This window comes from Anopheles coustani, unplaced genomic scaffold (genome assembly GCF_943734705.1).
Source record: "Anopheles coustani unplaced genomic scaffold, idAnoCousDA_361_x.2 scaffold_12_ctg1, whole genome shotgun sequence".
NCBI lineage: Eukaryota > Metazoa > Arthropoda > Insecta > Diptera > Culicidae > Anopheles > Anopheles coustani.
Window position 1 is genome coordinate 582,611 of NW_026525384.1, and position 21,862 is coordinate 604,472.

The 21,862-nt window shown below is 38.9% G+C and overlaps 4 protein-coding genes across 5 annotated transcripts; 2 read left to right on the forward strand and 2 right to left on the reverse strand.

Annotated features, from left to right (window-relative positions):
• Nucleotides 1-529: 529 nt before the first annotated feature.
• On the forward strand, nucleotides 530-2,406 carry LOC131271233 (heme transporter FLVCR2-like). The gene is made up of 3 exons (XM_058272632.1): nucleotides 530-1,857; nucleotides 1,925-2,102; nucleotides 2,173-2,406. The coding sequence occupies exons 1-3, from the start codon at nucleotides 530-532 to the stop codon at nucleotides 2,365-2,367; spliced, it is 1,701 nt and encodes a 566-aa protein (XP_058128615.1). The 3' UTR covers nucleotides 2,368-2,406.
• A 3,149-nt stretch (nucleotides 2,407-5,555) lies between these two features.
• On the forward strand, nucleotides 5,556-8,375 carry LOC131271229 (uncharacterized). Of its 2 annotated transcripts, none has more exons than XM_058272627.1 (5): nucleotides 5,556-5,676; nucleotides 7,165-7,250; nucleotides 7,413-7,461; nucleotides 7,557-7,653; nucleotides 7,938-8,375. In XM_058272627.1, the coding sequence occupies exons 1-5, from the start codon at nucleotides 5,613-5,615 to the stop codon at nucleotides 8,128-8,130; spliced, it is 489 nt and encodes a 162-aa protein (XP_058128610.1). In that variant the 5' UTR covers nucleotides 5,556-5,612; the 3' UTR covers nucleotides 8,131-8,375. The 2 variants fall into 2 exon arrangements, with proteins under 2 accessions (XP_058128610.1, XP_058128611.1); XM_058272628.1 differs by having other exon boundaries at nucleotides 7,416-7,461.
• A 786-nt stretch (nucleotides 8,376-9,161) lies between these two features.
• Nucleotides 9,162-11,370, reverse strand: LOC131271206 (uncharacterized). The gene is made up of 2 exons (XM_058272600.1): nucleotides 11,352-11,370; nucleotides 9,162-10,756 (listed from the first exon to the last, which is right to left on the reverse strand). Exons 1-2 carry the CDS (start codon nucleotides 11,368-11,370, stop codon nucleotides 9,162-9,164), a joined length of 1,614 nt encoding a protein of 537 aa, XP_058128583.1.
• Nucleotides 11,371-11,623: 253 nt separating this feature from the next.
• On the reverse strand, nucleotides 11,624-15,961 carry LOC131271227 (peptide transporter family 1-like). The gene is made up of 6 exons (XM_058272624.1): nucleotides 15,943-15,961; nucleotides 14,282-14,337; nucleotides 14,126-14,204; nucleotides 13,471-14,057; nucleotides 12,223-13,212; nucleotides 11,624-12,138 (listed from the first exon to the last, which is right to left on the reverse strand). The coding sequence occupies exons 1-6, from the start codon at nucleotides 15,959-15,961 to the stop codon at nucleotides 11,710-11,712; spliced, it is 2,160 nt and encodes a 719-aa protein (XP_058128607.1). The 3' UTR covers nucleotides 11,624-11,709.
• Between the last annotated feature and the right edge of the window lie 5,901 nt (nucleotides 15,962-21,862).

Sequence of the window (21,862 nt, forward strand, 5' to 3'; positions counted from 1 at the left end):
GCATCCGTGATATTAACAAAATTGACTTAAATTTGTATAACTTTAGCGTTTTAAAGATTTAAAACAACGCGCTTGGCTTTGAATTTTAAAAGTAAGAGAATTACAACTCGACAAATCTCAATATTCAAACTGGTGTCATACAATTCGATGGAATACGGTTTAAGGAATTAAGTACGCTTTGCAAGTTTGAAAAATGCATATGCCTCGTGCACCCCTACCACTTTCCTGGCAACAGTGTTTAATGCTCCTTATCATCTTCAGTAAACATCGAAATGAGGAGAGCAAGTATCAGATAAGCAGCTAAAGTAAATTTATCATTCTATCATCATTCTTGTTGCACTTTGACAGCTTCCTCCGTTAACTACGAGCTAGAGTGAATGCACAAAGATGTATTCGTTGGGAGCACAACAAGACATTCTCCTTTTAAGCGGATCTTCGATTCAGATCATTGGTTGATGAACGCTGACAGAGTGAAACATACTACTTTTGTACCGCGGAAAAAATAATCTATACTAGTGACAACGTAAAAATGCATGTGAAGAAAGAAATGAATGAATCCAGTTTTTTAGTGCAATCTTTCCATCAATCGGCATCTGTGTTTGGACGATTGGATAGAAAGAAGTCGTTGTCAACTCCAACTATTCCGTCACAAAATGTAAACTATTTGTGTGTACCTAAGTTAGTTCATCACAGACTGCAGCAAAAGCGTATCGAAATGGGAAAAGAGTTTTCCTTCGACGACATTGCTATCCATACGGAAGTACAGCGTGCAACAACTTATCATACAATAGCCAAAAGCATTTCGCAGTCAACATTAACTATACCAGAGAACTACAGTTTCACGTCGGTCCAAATTCAAATTTATAAGCGTAGATGGTTTTTGCTGGTTTTGACAGTGCTTAGTATTGCGATTTCCTACGTGCAGTGGATTCAATATAGTATTGTTGCCAACATAATGGCAAAATATTACACCATTTCTTCGGCTTGGATAGACTGGACATCGATGATTTTCATGGTAATCTATATAGTAGCAGTTTTTCCCGTGTCTTACGTTATGGATGTGCGAAACATGAGACAATCTGCTGTGACCGGGACTGTTGGTACCGCACTGGGCGCATGGATAAAAGTGTTTTCTGTGGATCCAACGCGGTTTAATGTGGTCATTATAGGGCAAATCATTACTGCAATTGCACAAGTGTTTTTGCTCAGCATTCCGTCGCGATTGGCTTCTACCTGGTTTTCTCCCGAGGAAGCTTCATCAGTATGCGCGTTCGGCGTTTTTGGTGCACAGCTAGGAATCGCCATCGGGTTTTTCCTGACCCCCATGATCATAACGAATCATAACGATATCGCTTCAATCGGCGTTGATTTACAAGTTTTTCTTATGGGAGTAGCTGGAATTTCAACAATGATAGCATGTATGGTCATAGCAGTATTTAAATCAGAACCACCTTTTGCACCAAGTCATGTTCAGGCATTGCAACGTACGATGAAACCACGCCGGAAAGACTACTGGCCAGCAGTAGGGCGATTACTAAAGGACGACAATTATCTTATTCTAGTAATCGCGTACGGTATTAATGTCGGTTTGTTCAATGCCTTTTCTACTCTATTGAACCAAATCGTTCTAAATTACTTTCCGGATAGCGCCTCCGATGCAGGAAGAATTGGTTTGGCTTTAATAGTGCTGGGTTTAATTGGATCCATGGTATTCGGTTATCTTCTTGATACAAGCCATAAATATAAAGCCACTGCCGTATGGGTATGCCGGTTGTCAGCTGTAACACTGGTTATATTCGCTCTTGCACTAGAAAGCCGCTCCAAGAAACTGTTAGCCGTTGCATCCGTATTTCTTGGGTAAGTTTCGAGCGTAAGTTTCATGGCGAGCTTATCTAATTGTGTGGCTAAATACCTCTTGTTTCAGTTTTTTCATGACAGGGTTTCAACCGATTGGGTATGAGTTTGCAGCAGAGCTTACATTCCCTGAGCCAGATGGACCGGTTATGGGTATTCTGAACATTTCTACACAAATTTTTGGAATCGTCATAACATTGATGATTTCCGGAATTCAGAATATATTGGGAGATTTCGTTGGAAACATCGTAAGTTAAAGCCTGATGCGTCGCAACCTTTGACTGATTTGTATTTTCAACTGAAAAATCACGTTCACAGGTGTTTGCAGCATTTCTGGTCCTGGATGGAAATATCATCGCTTTAATTCGCTCAGATTTACGACGATACAATACTCACCTGGAGATAGAAAGCGAAGCTGCGAGGGAATTTGCCGAGGATGCAAGCGTGCATTATGGTGACCTTTCTAACTATGAGGATGCTGCATTGAAACTTAAAATAGATCCATGTAGTTGATAAGACAAGGAGTTGAAAATGTTATCTTGCGTCTAGATAGTGCAGCGGCATTTTACGATCATTGTGCTTTGCAAGGTTTCTGTATTATTAAATTATAAAAGTAATTAAATTGTAGTTTGAACGGTTTTTATTGGAAGCGTACGGAAACATCACCATCATCATTCTCATACGCGCAAAGAAACGCTCGCAGGTTGATCAATGAGATCAAATTCAACTCAAATTTTCATTACGAGTTCAGATTTAAATATTCACGCGGGTTTAACACGAGATCTAGATCTAGACTATAGCGCGACGTCTCGTCACGAAACGCGACGTCACCCTACAGGCGGCTGAACTCCATATAAAAAAAATTCGCACAAATCGCGCTAGACAATGCCAGATGTAGAAACAGCGAAAAACGCGACGTCACGCTAGCTCTTGTCAAATGTTAATTCGAAAGGAAAGCAAACCGACAGCTGGACAAAACGTAAACAAACCGAAACACGAACGCGAACAAAACGAGCAATATTCTCCCCGAAACATCGGATTTTTCGTTGTACTACTTATTTCTACTCTTCACAAATGTAACTCAGTTATGAAGCTCCATTTTAATTGTTATTTTTACCAAAGTTTTTTCGAGTGCCGAAACGTAAACAAACTGCTCTTCAACAAGTAGGAGTTGATGTGGAAATATATTGAAATTGAAATTGAAATTGAAATTGAAATTGAAATTGAAATTGAAATTGAAATATTTCCACATACTCCCCTACCTCCGTCGCGCTTTGCTAGCGCGATTGTTCTACCGAAACTGGGCAACTTTTGAAACGGGACGTTGCGCTATAGTCTAGATCGCGTGTGACCCGATAATCGTCTCAACGCATCCCTTGTGGCTAGTCTGGTTTTTGTGGTTGAACGGAACGGTGTACGTCATGAAGATTGTTGTAATTGTTCTCGTTTGTGCCGTATTAGCGCTTAATATTGGCGAAGGTGAACCATGATTAAACACAATTACATTATAGTACGCACGTGTATTCATAATTTGTAATTGATTGTTTTAGGTACATTAAAAACAACCCGCTTTGAAGAAAGTTTTAAGCGCATCCGACGACAGCAACAAGGAATCAATTATGGATTTCCTACTTTTCCCAGCATTGACAATATGATGCCAATAGGATCGAGGTTTGGCAGTATGCCAGGTTTGTGAGCGTGACTTTTACATTAAATATGTCTTAATTTGGTTCGTATTTATTTTTCAACAGAATTCACAAAAGATGGGCAGGGTTGGGCCAAAACATGTGTCTATGATGATAATGGAAAGGAAAAATGCGTGGAAAAAAAAATTAACTAACGAAGTGATAAGCCGTTAGGTGATAGGAAACATTCTAGTACAAGTGGTACCATTATGGCGATATAGCTGGAAATAAAATGAATTAAATGTTTTTTAAATTTACACATGCCGGTTTAATATGATTCTGTTTTATAAACGATAGTTAGAATTTGTTCGAATAGATGACTGAGTTGGGAAGATAAATTTGTGGTTTAACCAACAAACAAAGTCTTACTTTTACCAAATTTGTATAGGGCTTTGTACTACACGCAAATATTTTATAACTTTAACCAACCAAATACTATGACGTACGGCACTATCACATTTCTATGTAGGGGTAAAGTGCCAATTTTGACCCACTTTTAGAGGAGGGTCCCCACAAAAGAAACCGTAGACCAGTGGTGTCAAACATGCGCTCCGCAAGAACATTGGATGCGGCCCGCGACCTGGACTGGATGGTAAAAATTGGTTGTGAACGTGGTTTCACGAACTCGAAGTTTTATACGAGCAAGAGGACTGAACCACCGTCAATTTAAACAATTTTTATAAGAATATCATACCGTCCCGCTACATTTTTATAAGAATGTCATACATACCCCGCAAACTCAAAAAGTTTGAGGTGCAAAGGAAGGGAACAGCCGAAAAGTTTACGTCAGAAACTTTTCAGCTCCGTGAGCTGAAAACAGCACCCGCAAAGTTTTTGGCAGCTAACCGCAAACTCAAATGCGCCAGAAGAAGAAGATGAAGAAAAAATAAATGTAAACTTAACAAATCTTAAAAACAAAATAAACGGACATACGGTGATAAATTTACTTGTTTATTTTGCAGCTACGGTAATATGTTGTCAGCTACGGTAATATGAAGGAAGCGTGAAATTTGTTGGAACCTCAAATTAAAATACTTAATGAATTTATAAAATTATAAAAACTATACAATATTTTGGAAAACATCCTCAAGTATCTGCACTGAAAATTTCAAACCGCTCCGACGTCCAAATAAAAAGTTATTTGGTCTGAAGTACAGGAAAACGGAACTTACTTATGTGGCGCTACAACCGCTGAGCGGTCTTGGCCTGACGAAGCTCCATGCGAAACCGCTCACGGTCGCTCGCCACGCTGGTCCAATTCCGTATCCCGGCTTTATTGGCGGCTTTGTCTACGCCATCCTTCCACCTCAATTTAGGCCTACCACGCCTCCTCTGCCCTTGGGGACAGCCTAAAAGGACTTTACGGGCTGGGTCGTCCGGTGCCATTCTCATTACATGACCAGCCCACCGGAGCCTGGCGAGTCTAATTCGCTGTAAATATAAATTTGATATATAAAAATAAATTTGAATATAAAGAATAAAATAAATATAAATTTTAAAACATAGCAATTGTATTGTATGTGTATTATATTGTATGTCTTGTATTACATATCTTCTAGTAACTCCCGTATTTTGCATTACTACCACATAGAAAACGAATATGGTCAAAAAGTAGTCACGAAGATATAAGATGTAGAAGAAAAAAAACCTTCAAAAATTACTTATGTGTGAGCGTCTACGACCGCGGCCCCTGGCGCACGAAAACATCGAAAATTTCCACCGGACTAACGCAAGATCGTCTCAATGATCCGCGCGAAGCAGAAATGGGTAGGGAGTGTGATTGAGACTTGACTACATCCATCGACAATGACGGTATCGTTGTGTTAACATGTATATAGTCCCGCAAAGACACCGGCCACGACATTCATGGTGAATCTTTGTTACGAAAAGCACCGCGTTTGAGGCTTCCGTAGATTTTGTTCACGTATGCACATACGTGTTGAATGTGGTCTTACCTGTGAAGTGAATAACCGTTAGGTTTATTAGCCTGTATGCTGTTTAGTGAGTAGTGTCAAATTTACAGCAATTGTGATATTCAATATCAAACTAAAACAACAGCTAATTAGTGCAAAGATGGTTCGTTACAGCGCTAATTTAGCCGTTTTGTTGATGGCTACTGTTATGGCAGTGCATGCAGGTGAGCTTCCCGAAGTTGTGTTGCTTTTAGAAATATATGTACAAAGTTATTTTTATTGCTGACCGTCTGTTAAGGCTGAGATGAACATCCACCAACGGGTCTTTGTTCGGACTCATGTGACGGGGAATCCGGTTTCTGCGATCGATAATTTATACAGTAATGTTCTCCGTCATTTTCTCTTTTTGCTGTTCTTGTGGCTATCACACAATGAACGAATAACGATAACTACTACAACTTGTTAGTTTATCAACAACTTTAACGAAATAGCTTTATTTGTTGATTTATATTTGTATAGCAATTCGAGTGCATTGCACATCTGCATGATTGGTATTAAATATAAAATTATTAAAATGGTGCACACACTGTCTTAAAAAGGACCATTTCAAAAACTGTTATAAATTATAAATATAAGTAAAGAAAACGTATTTTGTACCTTGTTTCTTATATAGTCATTACAAAGGCTTGTGTCATAATGTCGTTGAAACGTGTGTACCACGTTGAAACGTGTGTAATCGAGCATACCAAGGAATATTCAATATAAAGTTCAACAGTTTAATTATTACAAAACACAGAACAATCAATCTAGATGATTTTCATGTGAAACGAAGAGTAAATGTGCACTTCATTGTCCAAAATTTACTAATATCGACTCTATTTCTTGTTTCTACTTCACGAAAGATCCACCAGGGCTGTAAAGAATTGGTATCTTCCGTTCCAAACCGGTTGACCTTGGTCACAAGAAAAAAAAGGTCAACTTGGTAATGATTTTGTTTGCGTGTAAATTGTTTAAATTTGACAAGTAAAAATGTTTGTATGTAGTCGGCAAATAGGGACCTGAAAAATAGGGATAAACCTTGAAACTATCCAGCTTCCGAGAATAAGTTTAATAGCAAATCTGATAGATGAGCTTTATTTGTTACAATAAACTTTCAGTAGTTAAGCGTATGTATCTGGAAAATTTTTTGTGTATCATCTTAACTTGCGTTGGAGTAATTTGGATTTTAAAAGCTGAAAAATAAAACAAATAACAATTACAAACAAATTATGCAAATTTATTCATAGCATCGTAAGCGTAACACCGGTGTAACGTATCCTGAGTGTTTCGTTGAAATTTATCCCCGCATTTTTGCCACATTCTTTAGTTTTCAGTTTTGGTAAAACAAGAAAAAAACAATATAAATGAAATAAACATGTTGTTCACAGAAAAATGCGTAATAGCTAATTGCGATAGTAATTAGTCGATTAATTCATTTAATAATATTGGGTTAAAGTATAAATTTTCTCCATAGTATCGGCGAATGAAAAACTCTATCTTCATGAAAAATATAACTTTTTTAACTCCCAACTGATGTGATTAGCTGCCAAAGAAGGGATCGTATATTTTTTAATTTTTCGTATTTAAAATAATTGAAATTTGAGGTAGTACTTCATTCTTTACCAATATCCTTTTTTAATCTTAGTTCACCACGAAAAACTGTTTATTTTCAGAAACTGGTTTTTATGTGCCTAAAGCTTACTACACTCTCACCGAGAATGGTCACAAATCGCCGCTTATTTACGTTGAGGGTATTCCGGTGAGTCTTCTTTTATTCCCATCATTATATTACTCTACTATCTAAATAAACTGGTTTACATTGCGTACCCTTACATAACCATATACGTAACAGTTATACATCTGTATATTATGTTTTTGTGAGCACTTTATTAACATGCTTTTGCTTTTCTTCTCTTCCAAGCAGCAATTTGTGCAACGAGTGAGAAGATCTGCACAAGGAATTCCAACAGGTACAATAAATCCCAAAATTAGTTATTGCATTACTCATCGAACTATTATTTAATAACATATTCTCGCTTGGCATCTCGCTTGGTTTCATTTCTAGTGCCCAATTTTGGTTTTCCGGTAAACTTTCCAGCTTTTCAGTTCCCAAATCCATCGCAAGGTGGTAATTTCCAATCAGTATCTATCACCAGTGGAAGGTAAGCTTATTGCGAGTATGATAGGATTAAACCATTTCAGATCATCATTTCAGATAATTGGTAATCTTTTTCGATTTTTTAGTTTATCATTAAACTAATAGTATATATGTCAAACTAAATTTCGTTCAAGTGAATGAAGTGTGAAATACTTCACGGGAGTATTATCAGGGAGTATATTGTTGTGCAATATAAAATGTGTCTGGCGTATTTACATATTTACAAGATGTTGAATCATTATTGGGCTAATTTTATTTTTATTATATATTCCTTTTGTTTCTTCATAGTCCTGGTGGTTTAAACAACCGTTTTGACGAAAACGGTCAGTCCGCTCCCGCTGCTACCATCAACACATTTTCTTCCCAAAACGGCCATGTTACTCACACGACTCATCACATTGATAAAGATGGAAAGGTAACAACACAAAACAACAGACCACAGAACACCAACAACAACAAACCGCCACAGAAAAAAAACTAGATTAATGAATTCGAGCGGTAGCTTCTGAAGGCAGAGTAAAGGTTTTTCGTAAACCGTACAAAAAATATAAAATAAAAACGAAAAACATCCAGAACAAAGTATCACGAACCACCGCACCAGATCTAGATGGCAACACAATTGTTTGCATAATTTTTAGTTATTACGTGTTTCTGAGTGTATTATGTATTCCCACCTGAAGAGTGTGGTCCTAATAAAGATAATTAGTAAGTAATGTTTCAAATAAGACAAAAAAGAGCATCCTGTTTCAATGTGATTTTGCTCTCACTACGGAAACGAATGATGACTCAGGGAGACTTATGACTTATTGTTTGAATTCTTCATGCAAAATAATTGGAAGTTGTTAACTTTATTAGTGTACTACGACTGTCTGGGGTGGGATTTTGTTTGCTTTTCGTAGCGTACAGTTCATGAAAGAAACTGACAGCATTGACATGCTGTTGTCTTCATGTTGATGAAACTTTTACTATCTTGGTATTCCACCGCTAGTTTTCAGGCTTTCTGCAAGTTATTTATGTGCAAGTTGTAGTTTGTTGTAATTTGGATCTTTAATATGCTTGTTGTAATTTACAACAATTTAAATCAATAGTTGAGAAAGTGCACAACATTTGGATTTTCGGACTGATTCGTTTAAGTGTTTTAACTACTCATCCCATAATTCGACGCCATTTGAAGAGAGCACCCTCATACCAAATAAAAAGGCCAATGCATTTCTTTAAATATAGAGGTTTTATAAGTGGAACATAATCACATAATCATCGTGGAACAGCGCTTGTTTGAATGTGTTATTCCCTGATCAATTTATCTTTATGGCTTACATTTTATGGAAATTAGAAATAGCTGTACTTGAGCTCGATTTTCTTGCAATTTGGACCTGGGCTATTTAATCCATATTTATTCCCACGAGTAAGATAGAAATATGGATTTGTTGCATGTTATGAATATATTTATACTAAGCAATACGGCCATGCCGTTCCTTCTAAAGAAAATGTATGTATTTAGAATTCTAAATATTATGCCTTTGCATTATCAAACGGACGCAGCACTCCTGGAGGACCGCCGAAGGTACCAGCGAACTTCGATCCTGTGCCAGTTGGTTTAAATGATTGCTGTAGAGTTTGTTGAACAGAAGGAGCCTGTGCAGCTGCATAACCACCGACGGATGCTGTAGGTGGTAAAATGACACCACCTGGTGTGACGTGTGTACCTGGCTGCTGCTGGCTGCCTAGGAGACCCGGTGCACCACCGAAACTACCAGTAAACTTACTACTTCCGTTTAACAATGATGGACCTACCGGTCTAGCGAGTTGAGCTTGTTGTTGTTGCTGCTGCTGCTGACCGTAGACCGGACTGCCAGATTGTGCATTTAGAACAGGATTCGCAGGGCGACCTGGGGTTGAAATAGATACTTGCGAAGTCGCGATATTGTGTGGAACCAAATTGCCTGGTGTGGAGACAGGTATGGAAGCAAATGTTGGTGGTTTCGTGTAAGCCGTTCCCAGATTTTGTTGGCTACCCAACAATCCAGCGGGCCCTCCGAAGCTTCCTGAATATTTCTTAGTTGTCGTTTGATCAAGAGGCCTGACTGTCGTATAGGAAGGGAAGCTATTTTGTGGCACAAAAACTGGTGGAGGAGAAACTGGTACACCTTGCAGAATTGATTTTTGTGTCGAAGTGTACGCAGTACCTATATTTTGCTGATTTCCAAGAAAACCAGCAGCACCTCCGAACCCTCCGGTATATTTTTGAACTGCTTTGGTTTTCACAGAACTTAAAGGAGCTTGAGCTGCCTTTTGGATGAGTGGCGGCTGCTGGTTTGACTGATGTGATTGCTGAACTACTGTTCCAGGTTGATGAAAGCCAGTCTGTTTATTAACGTCTGTCTTAAATCCAATATGGCTGGCTGGATCATCACCATTGCTTTGAAGTGGAGAAGCTGTGCTTGACGCGATACCAAACGGGTCTCGAAAGAAAATGGGTGATCGTTCTGTGCCCACTTTGATATTGTATACAGGAGGCAACTGTTCTGGGAATAACGGCGGCAGAAGACCGTCCACGGGTTTCTGAGCAAATAAAATTTTACCTTCCTCGATAGTTGGGATTTTAGCATTTGGTACAAATTGATGCTGTGTACTGGGTGGCAAAACCGTTGTAATGCTGTTTACTTGTTTTTGAGCTGTAGTAGATGGGCTTGGTGGTTGCAGAGCAGAATTAGGCTGACCGATATGTTCGATGATGCCGGATGCGTAACTCGGTACTTTGAAGTTAAACTGACCTACTTGGGCCAAGTTTGAATCAGAGCCACGGTTCACATTGCTGAAGTATCCGACCGATTCCGTGCTGCCGAGGTCTGCAAAAGGTGTCACTGGATTGCCGTAGCTATCACGCAGGACAGAGACCGCGGGGGTTGCTCTACTAATTTCGACATTTGAAAGTTCGTTGTTGATCCCCACCGGTATCGCATTCAATGCAGGATCGTTTGAAAATCCAAGATTACGGCCTTTGGCAGCAGAAAATCCTTGACCGGGAACTGATGTTTTGATGGAAAGATTAATGATGTTACTGTCGGTTGCTGGTACCTCGCCATCTACCGAGCGGGGTGAATGTGCTACAAGAGGAAGGTAAAACCGGTGGTATTTAATGCAGACTGTTTCGATTATCCATTCATCATATATATTTATAATTTAAATACACAAAATGTTACTAACCTGCTATAACCTTACTATCTCTGAGCGGGGATACTACTGTAATGAGATTCAAAGAAAAACTGATTACGGGTTTTGAAAAATACATTGGATAGACTAATTGCAACTTTGGTATGCCGGTAATGCCATGTGTACGATTTAAATTTAATGCAATAATGTCGTTTGTTCGAACGTACAACAGTTAATATGCTTGTAACAGTTAACAGATTAGAAATGTGTGAGAGTACGAAATAGTTAAAACATTTTTACTATCAATTTCGTTCACATTATCCATTTATTTGGGAGCATGTGCACCTGTCGCACATTCAGCATAACTCTCATCTAGCGTGGGTTCAGATTCAGATCTAGGACTGCGAGCATTTCCTAAGTTAAGATGTGATTGGAAACACTTTCTGTTTCCTCTTTGGCGCAATCCCAAGATAATAGACGTCATCCTGCACATGCTAGTATCAGTCCTCTCGATCATATGATAAGGAAGCGCAGCCACCCAGGTTGTACTTCGGCATTTATAGGCCATGTTCTAACCACAGTAACTGTTTGGCTAAGCAGGTCCCTTAACCTTAGAGCTTTTGTTCTTTAGATTTTGAAATCTAAAAGCAATGCAGAACTGTTGTCATGACCATGATGTGAAGCGAGGTAACATAAACGAACAATATCTTATGCAACAATTAAGTGATCAGGCTTCGCAATATCCATTGCCTCAGGATTTATTTCTTATTTCTTTCTGTTTTTATCCTTCGACGAAAGATTCCATTAAGAATATTTGTCAGATTTTTATTTATTGTGAGTACGGTGAATTCATAAAGGGAGAAAGCAAATTAACGAACTCCAACTAGTTTTAACCACAAGCCACTGGTCATTCATCGAACTGTTTCTTAAAGGCAGGATTATCGAACCCATTATCTTCTTTTTGTTCAACCGAAAGTGTTGCGTTTGCGTCATCCTCTTCGTACTTTTTAAGCGGAATTTCCTTGTAGCGCCAGGCCAGAATTGAGAACAATCCCATGTCGACAAACATTAAGCCGGCAAAAAGGACAAATTCCCATTTTTGCGCGTCAAATATTTTTGCTTCCGCCACAATTACCACGATCAAATTTCCAACTGCAACGGTAAGCTGCCAGCAGCCTTGTAAGACAGATTTCATACTCTCCGGCGCCTGAGTGAATGAAAATTCAAGTCCCGTGATAGAGTACATAACCTCCCCCAGTGTCATAACAACATATTGCGGGATCAACCAGAGCATGTTGATCGAGTTGGGTTCGGTGACGATTATCGGTTCAACGATCTGCAATATACAATTGGTGGTAGAAGGGGGATTTAGACGAATTTACCTAGCATTCATTCACGAAGACTGTGTTGCCTTACTTACCCTGCGATTGTTATCTACATCGGTTACTATGAAGGCATATACGCCACCAAGACGCATTGTGTAGGTTAACGCTAGCTCTCCATCGACGGAGATTTCGTAATCTGATGGGTAGGATTCCACAAGGTCGTATACAAATGATCCGTTTGTGTGTCGGTCGAATGGTTTAGAGTTATCAACATCGCGAAACACAACAGTACGATTGGTAGCTGTATTGCCAAGCACACGGTATATCGGATAGCCCTTGGAAGATTTGTCTGTATCATCCTCGTACCTCAGCGTGCCAATAACGTTACCCCGTTTGTTGATAAAGTAAGACAATTGCTTCTCTTCTTCCAGCTCAAAGATTCCCTCTAGCTGAAGACTGCAGTCAGGTCCTGGATCGCTGGACGATAATGTAAAGGTGTAACTCGCTTTACCGTTCACGCTGAGATACTTTTCTTCAAACATGCTCATACGCTTCAAAATGAAGTCAGTGTGTTCAGGAATGGTGGTTTGCACCCGATAGTCACAGTTCATGCCGTTGAATATTCGTAGTTGCCCTTCGCCAGCTTCCGGAATGACGGCATATGTAGATTCCAGCTGAATTTCAACGATTGTCGAAATAACAAACGCGAGTCCAGCGAAAATGCCACCAAGCGTGAGTTTTTGTAGTGGTCGACGAATTCCGACCATACTTAGCAGTGGATAAAATGCTACCTCGTAGAGCGGTATAAATACCAGGATCAACAGTGGATTAATGACCTGCATCTGATCCGGTTTAATAGTCCAAAAGCCTAAGTCACCATCCATTCGCGTCGCTTGGAAAGTCCATCGCGAACCCTGCTGATCAAAGAGGGCCCAGAATACAGGTAGAGGAATGTATAGTCGCAAGACATTTAGTAGAATCCGCGTTTCATCAACCAGCTGACGACCCCACCGTTTCTCTGAGTAATCTAACCAATGCTCCCGAGGGTTGACAGATTTCTCTTTCGAGCGCGTCCGTATGGCTGTCTGTAACGTGATGCAAGATGTATAACAATAACAAAAAAATGGGTAATTCGTTGTTTTGTTTAACATAAAACACGACATAAAACACAGCCTCTCTCTCTCTCTCTCTCTCTCTCTCTCTCTCTCTCTCTCTCTCTCTCTCTCTCTCACACACACACACACACACACACACACACACACACACACACACACACAGAAGAATACGCAAGCATGCACATCTACTGCACAAAAACATTAAGTTATGTGATTTGTCATACTAACCCAAATACATTTGGAAACTTTGACAAACATGTTGCCCGATGGTGCGGATATTTTATACAACGGTTTCCCGATGATAAAGATGATGATGGAAACCACCATGAGCAATCCGGGAACACCGAACGCGAGTGGGAAGCAGTCGTCGTCATCAAAGCATTTCACATCCTCGCGCAATATCGGCGTCACCATGGTCGACACAAATGAGCCTGAATTGACCGCAAAGTAAAACATGGAGAAAAACAGGGCCAAATATTTGGCCTGCTCTGGCAATTTAAATTGCTCTCCGCCAAACGCGGCCACACATGGCTTGATGCCACCTGAACCGAAGGCGATCAGTAGAAGACCGGCGATAGTCATTGCACGCGCGTTCAGATCCCAGGTCGGAATAGCTCCCAATGCAATACATCCACTTCCGATCGTATAAACGATTGAAAGGTATAAGATGGTGCGGAATTTACCCAACCAACTGTCAGCAATGATGGCACCGATCACACACATAAAATATACAAGAGTGGTAAAGGTGTGGTATAGCACAGTGGCCGTATCATCATCAAAGTCCAGCTTTCTTGTAAGATAAAGCACCAGGACCGCTGAAACGATGTAATTTTCTTGTGAACGTCATAGTTCCTTTAAATGCTTATGACACCATCATACTTACTGCGCATGCCATAATAGTTGAATCTTTCACAGAATTCATTGCTAATGATGAAAGGAATGGCTCGGGGGTATTTGAGCTTCTGTAAATTGTGGTTAGAGAGATAATGTTGTAAAGTATCGTAAAACATATTTTGATCTTTGGAATATTAATCAATACCTTTGGTTCGCCCTCAACATCAGAAACCTCCGTTTCGACAGACGTCGGTCTGTCCTCTAATAAAAAAATAAAAAGGATTTCTACAATTATTTGTACGAATTTGTTACGAATGGACATTCATCTTCCACATTTTTTTCGAATCAAGTGATTGCAGTTTTCAGCATCTGATCCATTTGTACTAATTTGCTTTGGATCTCTTTTCTTATACTGCTATTTTCATCCCAGCACTTTCAACCTTTGACTGCAGAACCGTACGAGGGGTAACGTTGGAGTTCCGAAATAGTAGTAGCTGCTGCACGACATTGATCGATTAGCGAGCGAAAGCTATCAATCGTATCAATTGTTCATTTATGTGTGGACACCCTCACAATTACCTCATTAACTGTCATCAAAAACAATGCCCTGGAGCAACAAACTCCGACAATTAGTAACGTGCGGAAAGGCCGGATGTGGAGGGATGGCCATTCAAGGCAAATTATCGCAGAAAAAGGATTGGTGGGAGGCAGGCAACAAACCAATAAAAACATACATAAACCCTTTATCTTTTAATAAGCGACATAAGATACAGAAAACAAGCCACAGGAGATTGAGTGATAGACATCATATCGGGTATTGGCTCCGGCATTGATACAGGTGTAAAAAGGAAAAATTAACTATCCTTGTCACAAACACTCATTGTACTCGAGCGGTAGGTAAGTGATTAATTTAAATTTACTGTGCCCTACTTAATGATAAAAGTATAAACAAATCACAGATTGACTGCCTTTAAATTTGGATTGCATCCGGCATTACAGGGAACTGTTATTCAGTTCAGGTAATCTGGCAAAAACTAATATTGAATCTATTTCATTAAATCAAGGATATCAAATTTTTAACATTTAATCATTTGATCACGGGGATCAAGTATCAACATTTACAGTTTTAGCTGCAAATTGAAATTGACGTTAACTATAAATTTTAAACTTTGTGATAGTAGTACGCTACTATGTCCCAAGCTGGTGGCACTGGAATGGGAGCACGAGAGAAATATCTCAAGTAACGTTTTCAACAGACGTTTGAGTGAATGCTACACAATTATTAAAACATATGCTCCATATGGATAGCTAATAGCTCCGTAAACTTTTGCTTTAAACACCTAGAAAGCTTTTCCTGATGATTACTCTAAAATGTGCGTTATCCTCTTACATCCTGCCGCTTAATCGTTGGTAACAGCTTGCTGTGCTTGCAGCACAGAAAACTGTGCTCGTATGATAGTTCAAACACGCAAACGCATGCGTATGCGTAAAGCTGTGACCAGGGGTTTAGTATTAAGACATCGGGTTCTTGTACTTGCATAACAAATTATGGCATATTGTTCACATCAAAAATAGAACACTTGAAAAAATAGAACACATGAAACACAGCACTTCAGGACAATGTGTAATAACGTGTTTTGAAACTCCTCACTCATATATCAAAATTAGCAAGAACGGCAATCAGGTACCCTTACATCAGTTAGTTTTTGTACAGTTTATCAACGGGTGATCTACTAAAACCCCACAATAGTAGGTCAAATTGGAACTAGGTTGGCTTGATTGTAAACTACAATTTTCGATACATTACAAATGCAAACACTTTTAGAGTGATACAACACTGTAAAATAACATAAAACTAACACAAACCTTTACTTGTATCACCCATTTAAAGATTTCAAAATTAAATTTCTAGTAAAATTGAACTCTTCTTAAATGTATATGATCATTCTTTGGGCTGATTCAAATATAACTTGTTGCTTTTCGCCTGTTCTCGGTCTCGGTTAATGGCAATGCTGTCGAGCTGGGACGTATCAGCAGACTGACTCTCGGGCAACGACGTTATCCAATTAAAGGTTATAATCTCTGATACGAATAATAACCGACACTCTTCGACGTTGATAAGAGCTCTACAAGCTGATAAAAGAGACCTTCTAGTGTTTCCCATTCTTCACTTGAAAAGGCCCTGTTGTCTGCCGTACACAGGAGGTGAGCTTTCAAAAACATTCGTGTTTCAAGTAGCACATGGTCTAAATTCACAAGCAGTTGCTTCTACAGGTTGTAAAGTCCGCCGAAGCACACTTCTGAAGCCTATTGATATTCTTATCTTATTGATATATGATTTGTCATATGATGTCTCTTAATCCTTTCGTATTGGAATTCCTCCAGATAATGAGGCTAACAACTACAAATGACGGTTGTCAATGAAATATGGTTGTGGGAAAATAAAATGAATCTATGAGAAGAAGATAAATGTTATTGAGCGGTTTTATACATAATGTGAATATGTCAGCACAATTGCAATTACAAAGGTAGATTTCAACCACTATTTGATTCTATTTTCAAGCAGTTTTGCTCCAAATACAAGATATCGATGAGTATGTTAAATAAAATTAACCAAATTTGTTTTATACATGAAAATCATTCAAAACTCATCTGGAAACTCGGAAAAAAGATAATATAGCATCCATTGCCATAGAACAAAGCTCTGCATTTTAAAACAACCGGTGGGTTATTTACGCTTTCATGAGCTGTTTTCATCATCAAATGCTTTGCTTGATGCTTTTGCTGCTTGATTTCTTAATGAACATGTTGCATTGATTATGACGTCATTTTGAAAATCAGGCTTTTAAAAATCTTATTTTTCATTCAATTCCTATGTATTGCAAGACTAGTCAAAAGCATACATATGTAGGTTATGATGAAAACCCTGAATAACTGAAGAATGAAAAAATAGTCGTTATTTTCTTAGTTTATCTGCAGACGAGGGGTTTTCATCTATTGGTAATTTAATCTATTGTGGATTGATTTTCTGGTATCCGAGTTATTAACTAATCTATTAAAACCTCGACACTAAGTTCGTCAAATACGTTGACCTGCACAATAACAAGCGGAGGTAAGGGGAGCTTCCATAAAGGATTAATTACTTTTGTCATTCTTATCGCTTGTAGTAAATATAAAGTAATAAAAGATCTTGATATTGTCGAGGGAAGTAATCATGTTCTTGAAACGGATGAAGAGAAAATCATATAAAATTTCCCTTATATTTGGTCAACCTATTCATACATCAACGAAATCGGTTCAGATAAAGAAGAAAAATAATACTATGAAAAGAATTATAAGATAAACATTTTTGTTGAAACATTGGTGCGTAGTAACTAGGTGCTGTCTTTACTTCAATTTTGATAAACTAATCTGACGAGTGGGGAAGCGAATTTTTGTGTTAATCTATTTTTCACTGGTGTACGAACAGCTAACGACGGTTCTACTAGATACAAGCCACTGTTCGACCCCACACGCCCCGCTTGGGGATGTCATAATGAAAAAATGATTGTTTTACATCATAACGGTATGGTTTCGATTTAATGAATAAACATCAGATATGCACGTGTAGAAAAAAAATAGATAACCAGAATAATAAGTTCGGTTCTCTACTTTTTTGTTTACTTTTAAGAAAGAAAAATATAAGAATACTTTGAATACTCAATCAAGAAAATGCATCAGTTTAAGGAAGAAACAAGGAAACAAGAAAAAGTGTGTTAGTGTTTAGTCGAAAATAATCGCTCATCTCGCCAATTATTTACATTTGTATTTCAATTATTAATACTCCAGATATTCAACTCCAGATATTTTTTAATATAATTTTTGTCTAAATACACTCCATTTCTTGGTTTGTTGAGTTTAAATTATCTCATTTCCAAGAAACATCAAATTACTAAATTTTATCATGATCTGCAACGTCTGAGAGTGTTATCTAAAAGCTAGCTGAGGTAGCAGTCCCCCGATATTTTATTTTGGGTTTATTTTCATAGTCCATAGGATTATAGCGTAGGCTGCTAACCGATGATCTCGAAGCTTTTGACTTTACTCAACCAATAAAAGGTCATTAAATCTTCTAACTTTTGCATAATTCATTTATGTTGTATAAGCAGCAGTTGGTCTGAAAACAAAGTTCAAATGCCGTATGCAAATTGCAGTCACCATCGGATTTAAATGTATCTTCTCCACGTCAACTCGTCAATATATGGGTATTTTGAATCAATTAAGCTCAAAACATGTACCTATGTATATCTTCATCACTTTAGTTAAATAACTATTTTATTATATCCGTGATACGTCACAACTCAAGAAAACAACAAAAAATTGCATTATTTTATATTTCTACAAATACTCTCATTGGTAAAAGAGTAAATGAGGCCCCGGCCGCCATGTTTTCGATCGTGGCTACACCTCTTGTGGACGTTTAAACTGAATGTATGCAATTGGTGATACATAAATTCGTTAAATTCAACCTACGAATATTTGAACCGTAGTCTTCTTCTTGGCGTAACGACCGTCTTGGTCATGCCTGCCCCGTTAAGGGCTTACGAGACTTGTTTCCCTGTTGTACGTGGATAGTCAGTCCTCTCGTACAGGGGAGGGTCCGGTCTCGGATGGGATTCGAACCCACGCCGTCGAGGTGGTGAGCCCCGGCGCTCATGGGCCGATTTTCTAACCGGCGCTACCGCTCGGCTGTCGCGGACCCCCCCGGCTGTTGAACCGTAGTGTGTACCGTTAATTTCGGCTACGCAATCAACCTAGGGGGTGCGGTATGAGGGGGGCCCACGGGCCCCCCTTATTTCTCAAAACTATAACAAACTCTCTTTTTCGGTAGACCTAGCGCAGTCCGCTCGCTGCGCTCGCTGCGGGCGCGCCGCCGTTTCCAAATCATTTCTTCGGCTAAACTCATTGTTTCATGCTGTCCATCATGTGTGGTATAGTTTACTTACTAGTAACTTAACATGTAAAAGTATGTTAACCCGCATTCAACCTCCACTGCGTGATTAGTTTAAACCGTTATGTTCTTTTAAGCGAACCGTTAGCGTTCAAAAATCGAAACGAATGCATGCTTCGCGCTTTGCATAGCTTCAGGCGCTTAATGTGAACCAGTAGGAAGAGGAGAATCTAGCCCGGGGCCTCATTTACTCTTTTACCCTCTCATTGAACTGAATCTCCATTCCTACTTTCTCTTAGTATTATTCTTCGGTAAAAGAGTAAATGAGGCCCCGGCCGCCATGTTTTCGATCGTGGCTACACCTCTTGTGGACGTTTAAACTGAATGTATGCAATTGGTGATACATTAATTCGTTAAATTCAACCTACGAGTATTTGAACCGTAGTGTGTACCGTTAATTTCGGCTACGCAATCAACCTAGGGGTGCGGTATGAGGGGGGCCCACGGGCCCCCCTTATTTCTCAAAACTATAACAAACTCTCTTTTTCGGTAGACCTAGCGCAGTCCGCTCGCTGCGCTCGCTGCGGGCGCGCCGCCGTTTCCAAATCATTTCTTCGGCTAAACTCATTGTTTCATGCTGTCCATCATGTGTGGTATAGTTTACTTACTAGTAACTTAACATGTAAAAGTATATTAACCCGCATTCAACCTCCACTGGGTGATTAGTTTAAACCGTTATGTTCTTTTAAGCGAACCGTTAGCGTTCAAAAATTCGAAACGAATGCATGTGTCGCGCTTTGCATAACTTCAGGCGCTTAATGTGAACCAGCAGGAAGAGGAGAATCTAGCCCGGGGCCTCATTTACTCTTTTACCTATTCTTCTTCTTCTTCTTGGCGTAACGACCTCTTGGTCATGCCTGCCCGTTAGGGGTTTACGAGACTTGTTTCCCTGTTGTAACGTGGATAGTCAGTTCTCTCGTACAGGGGAGGGTCCGGTCTCGGTTGGGATTCGAACCCACGCCGTCGAGGTGGTGAGCCCCGGTGCTCATGAGCCGATTTTCTCTTAGTATTATTACTACTTGCATATTTTATTTCATTAAGGGTTTGAAATAGGACAGTTTTTCTGTTATATTTGGTTCGAACCCACAACAAAGTGTCAAGAGAAAAAAATCTACTCTAAAAATAACCCTTTGCGAAAAGGACATTTTACAATTTTTCTCTTTTTAAAAAGCCTATTTCGTTTTAACCACTACTAGTGCGGAGGAATGGTGCAAACTACGACAAAAAGCATGTTAGAAAATTGGTAGTGAACAACTAAACTCGATAACGAAGTTCAGAAAAACCAACAATTCTTTTCGCTAAAGCGCGTACTTTGCTTGACGCGCGTGAAGTTTTTTATACAGGTAATTGCTCTCTAAAGACAGCAATCTTTGCTTCAATGCCGTTGAAGATCGAAGATTACGATGGTACTCCACGTTTAATTCAAACTGTATTACTCACCGTAGGGGAAATTTCTGGTTAAAATATCAGGCGGACACTCTACTGGCATATGCAACAGAAAAATAGTTGGTAAACTTGTTGCCCTTGACAAACAGGATAGCATATAAAGATTCGAGGCATCGCAACTGTTAGCTATATACTTCATCCGGAGGCTGACGCTTCTTTCGACATGTGTTCCCCTACCTTGACAATCATCTTACCAGAAGTGATTCATTATTCAGTATCAACGTGCCAGCGTCAAACGCAACGTCATCGAACCATGAAAACAGCTGAACAAAGGCAAGCGGCGAACTTTTTTGCAACAAAAACAAAATGTCACTTTTACCCGAAAGTTAAGTTTCATCCACTTTAAACAATGATGATTTTTGAACCGCTTTAGAAAATGAAAAGGCGTAAAACACATAAAAAAAGTTTACAACATTTTGTGTAAAAAGTTAAATAAAAATAAATAGAAGCCAAGTACACTAAAGAATAAAAACGAAACGGCTTCTTGAAGTAGTTTTCCTATCATATGTATCAAGGCAATAAGGAGGGACGATAATTTTTCATCGTTTATCATACAATCCATTTATCATTTGTATGATGCAAAAATGATATAAACATTTAATTAACTTTTCGTCGATCATAACATTACTCTGTTCTCACTGATAAACGAATAAACACTGTCTTTCAAAAAAGCAATTAAATTAATGTGCGTAACTACTGTACCTCTTCTTAATCCTCGTAACCTTGAAAACTAGATCTGCGCACAATAAACAGCCGCTTAGCATATGTTTTGAAATATATGTTTTTCACAAAGGCACTATGATGTAACAATTTGCGTTCATTATTATATATTTAAGCTACAATTGCTGTGATTTTAGATGCAGATTACTCGGCAACATAGCCGAGAGAACAAAAAAAGGGTATTGTTTGGTATACATAGCATCACCTGAACATAGAGTTTACGCAAGAATAACATTTTGAATGAATTAACAATACATTACATTTTACTCCAGTGTACTGTTGGGTGTGTGTTATTTGTATCAACTGCAACAATAAAACCCATGGCAAGGTTTTCCGGAAGACAAACGTTAACGAAACCATTTCCTCAAAGGAATCAAACACAAATTCAAAAAAACACTGAATTAACACAAAACACCAATTAGGTTAACCCTCGTATGAGGACTATGCGTTCCCGCGAGCACTTGTTTCTGCACTGTTCCGAAGAAACTCTACGCAAACTCTTACTAACACGGATGGTTTTTACAATATAAATAACATTCGCTATATTCCCAATCTGCGAGTCTCGATCGCTGCTTTTCGTTCATAAACGATTATATAGGCGACCGTCACACTCACATCTACCAGATACCA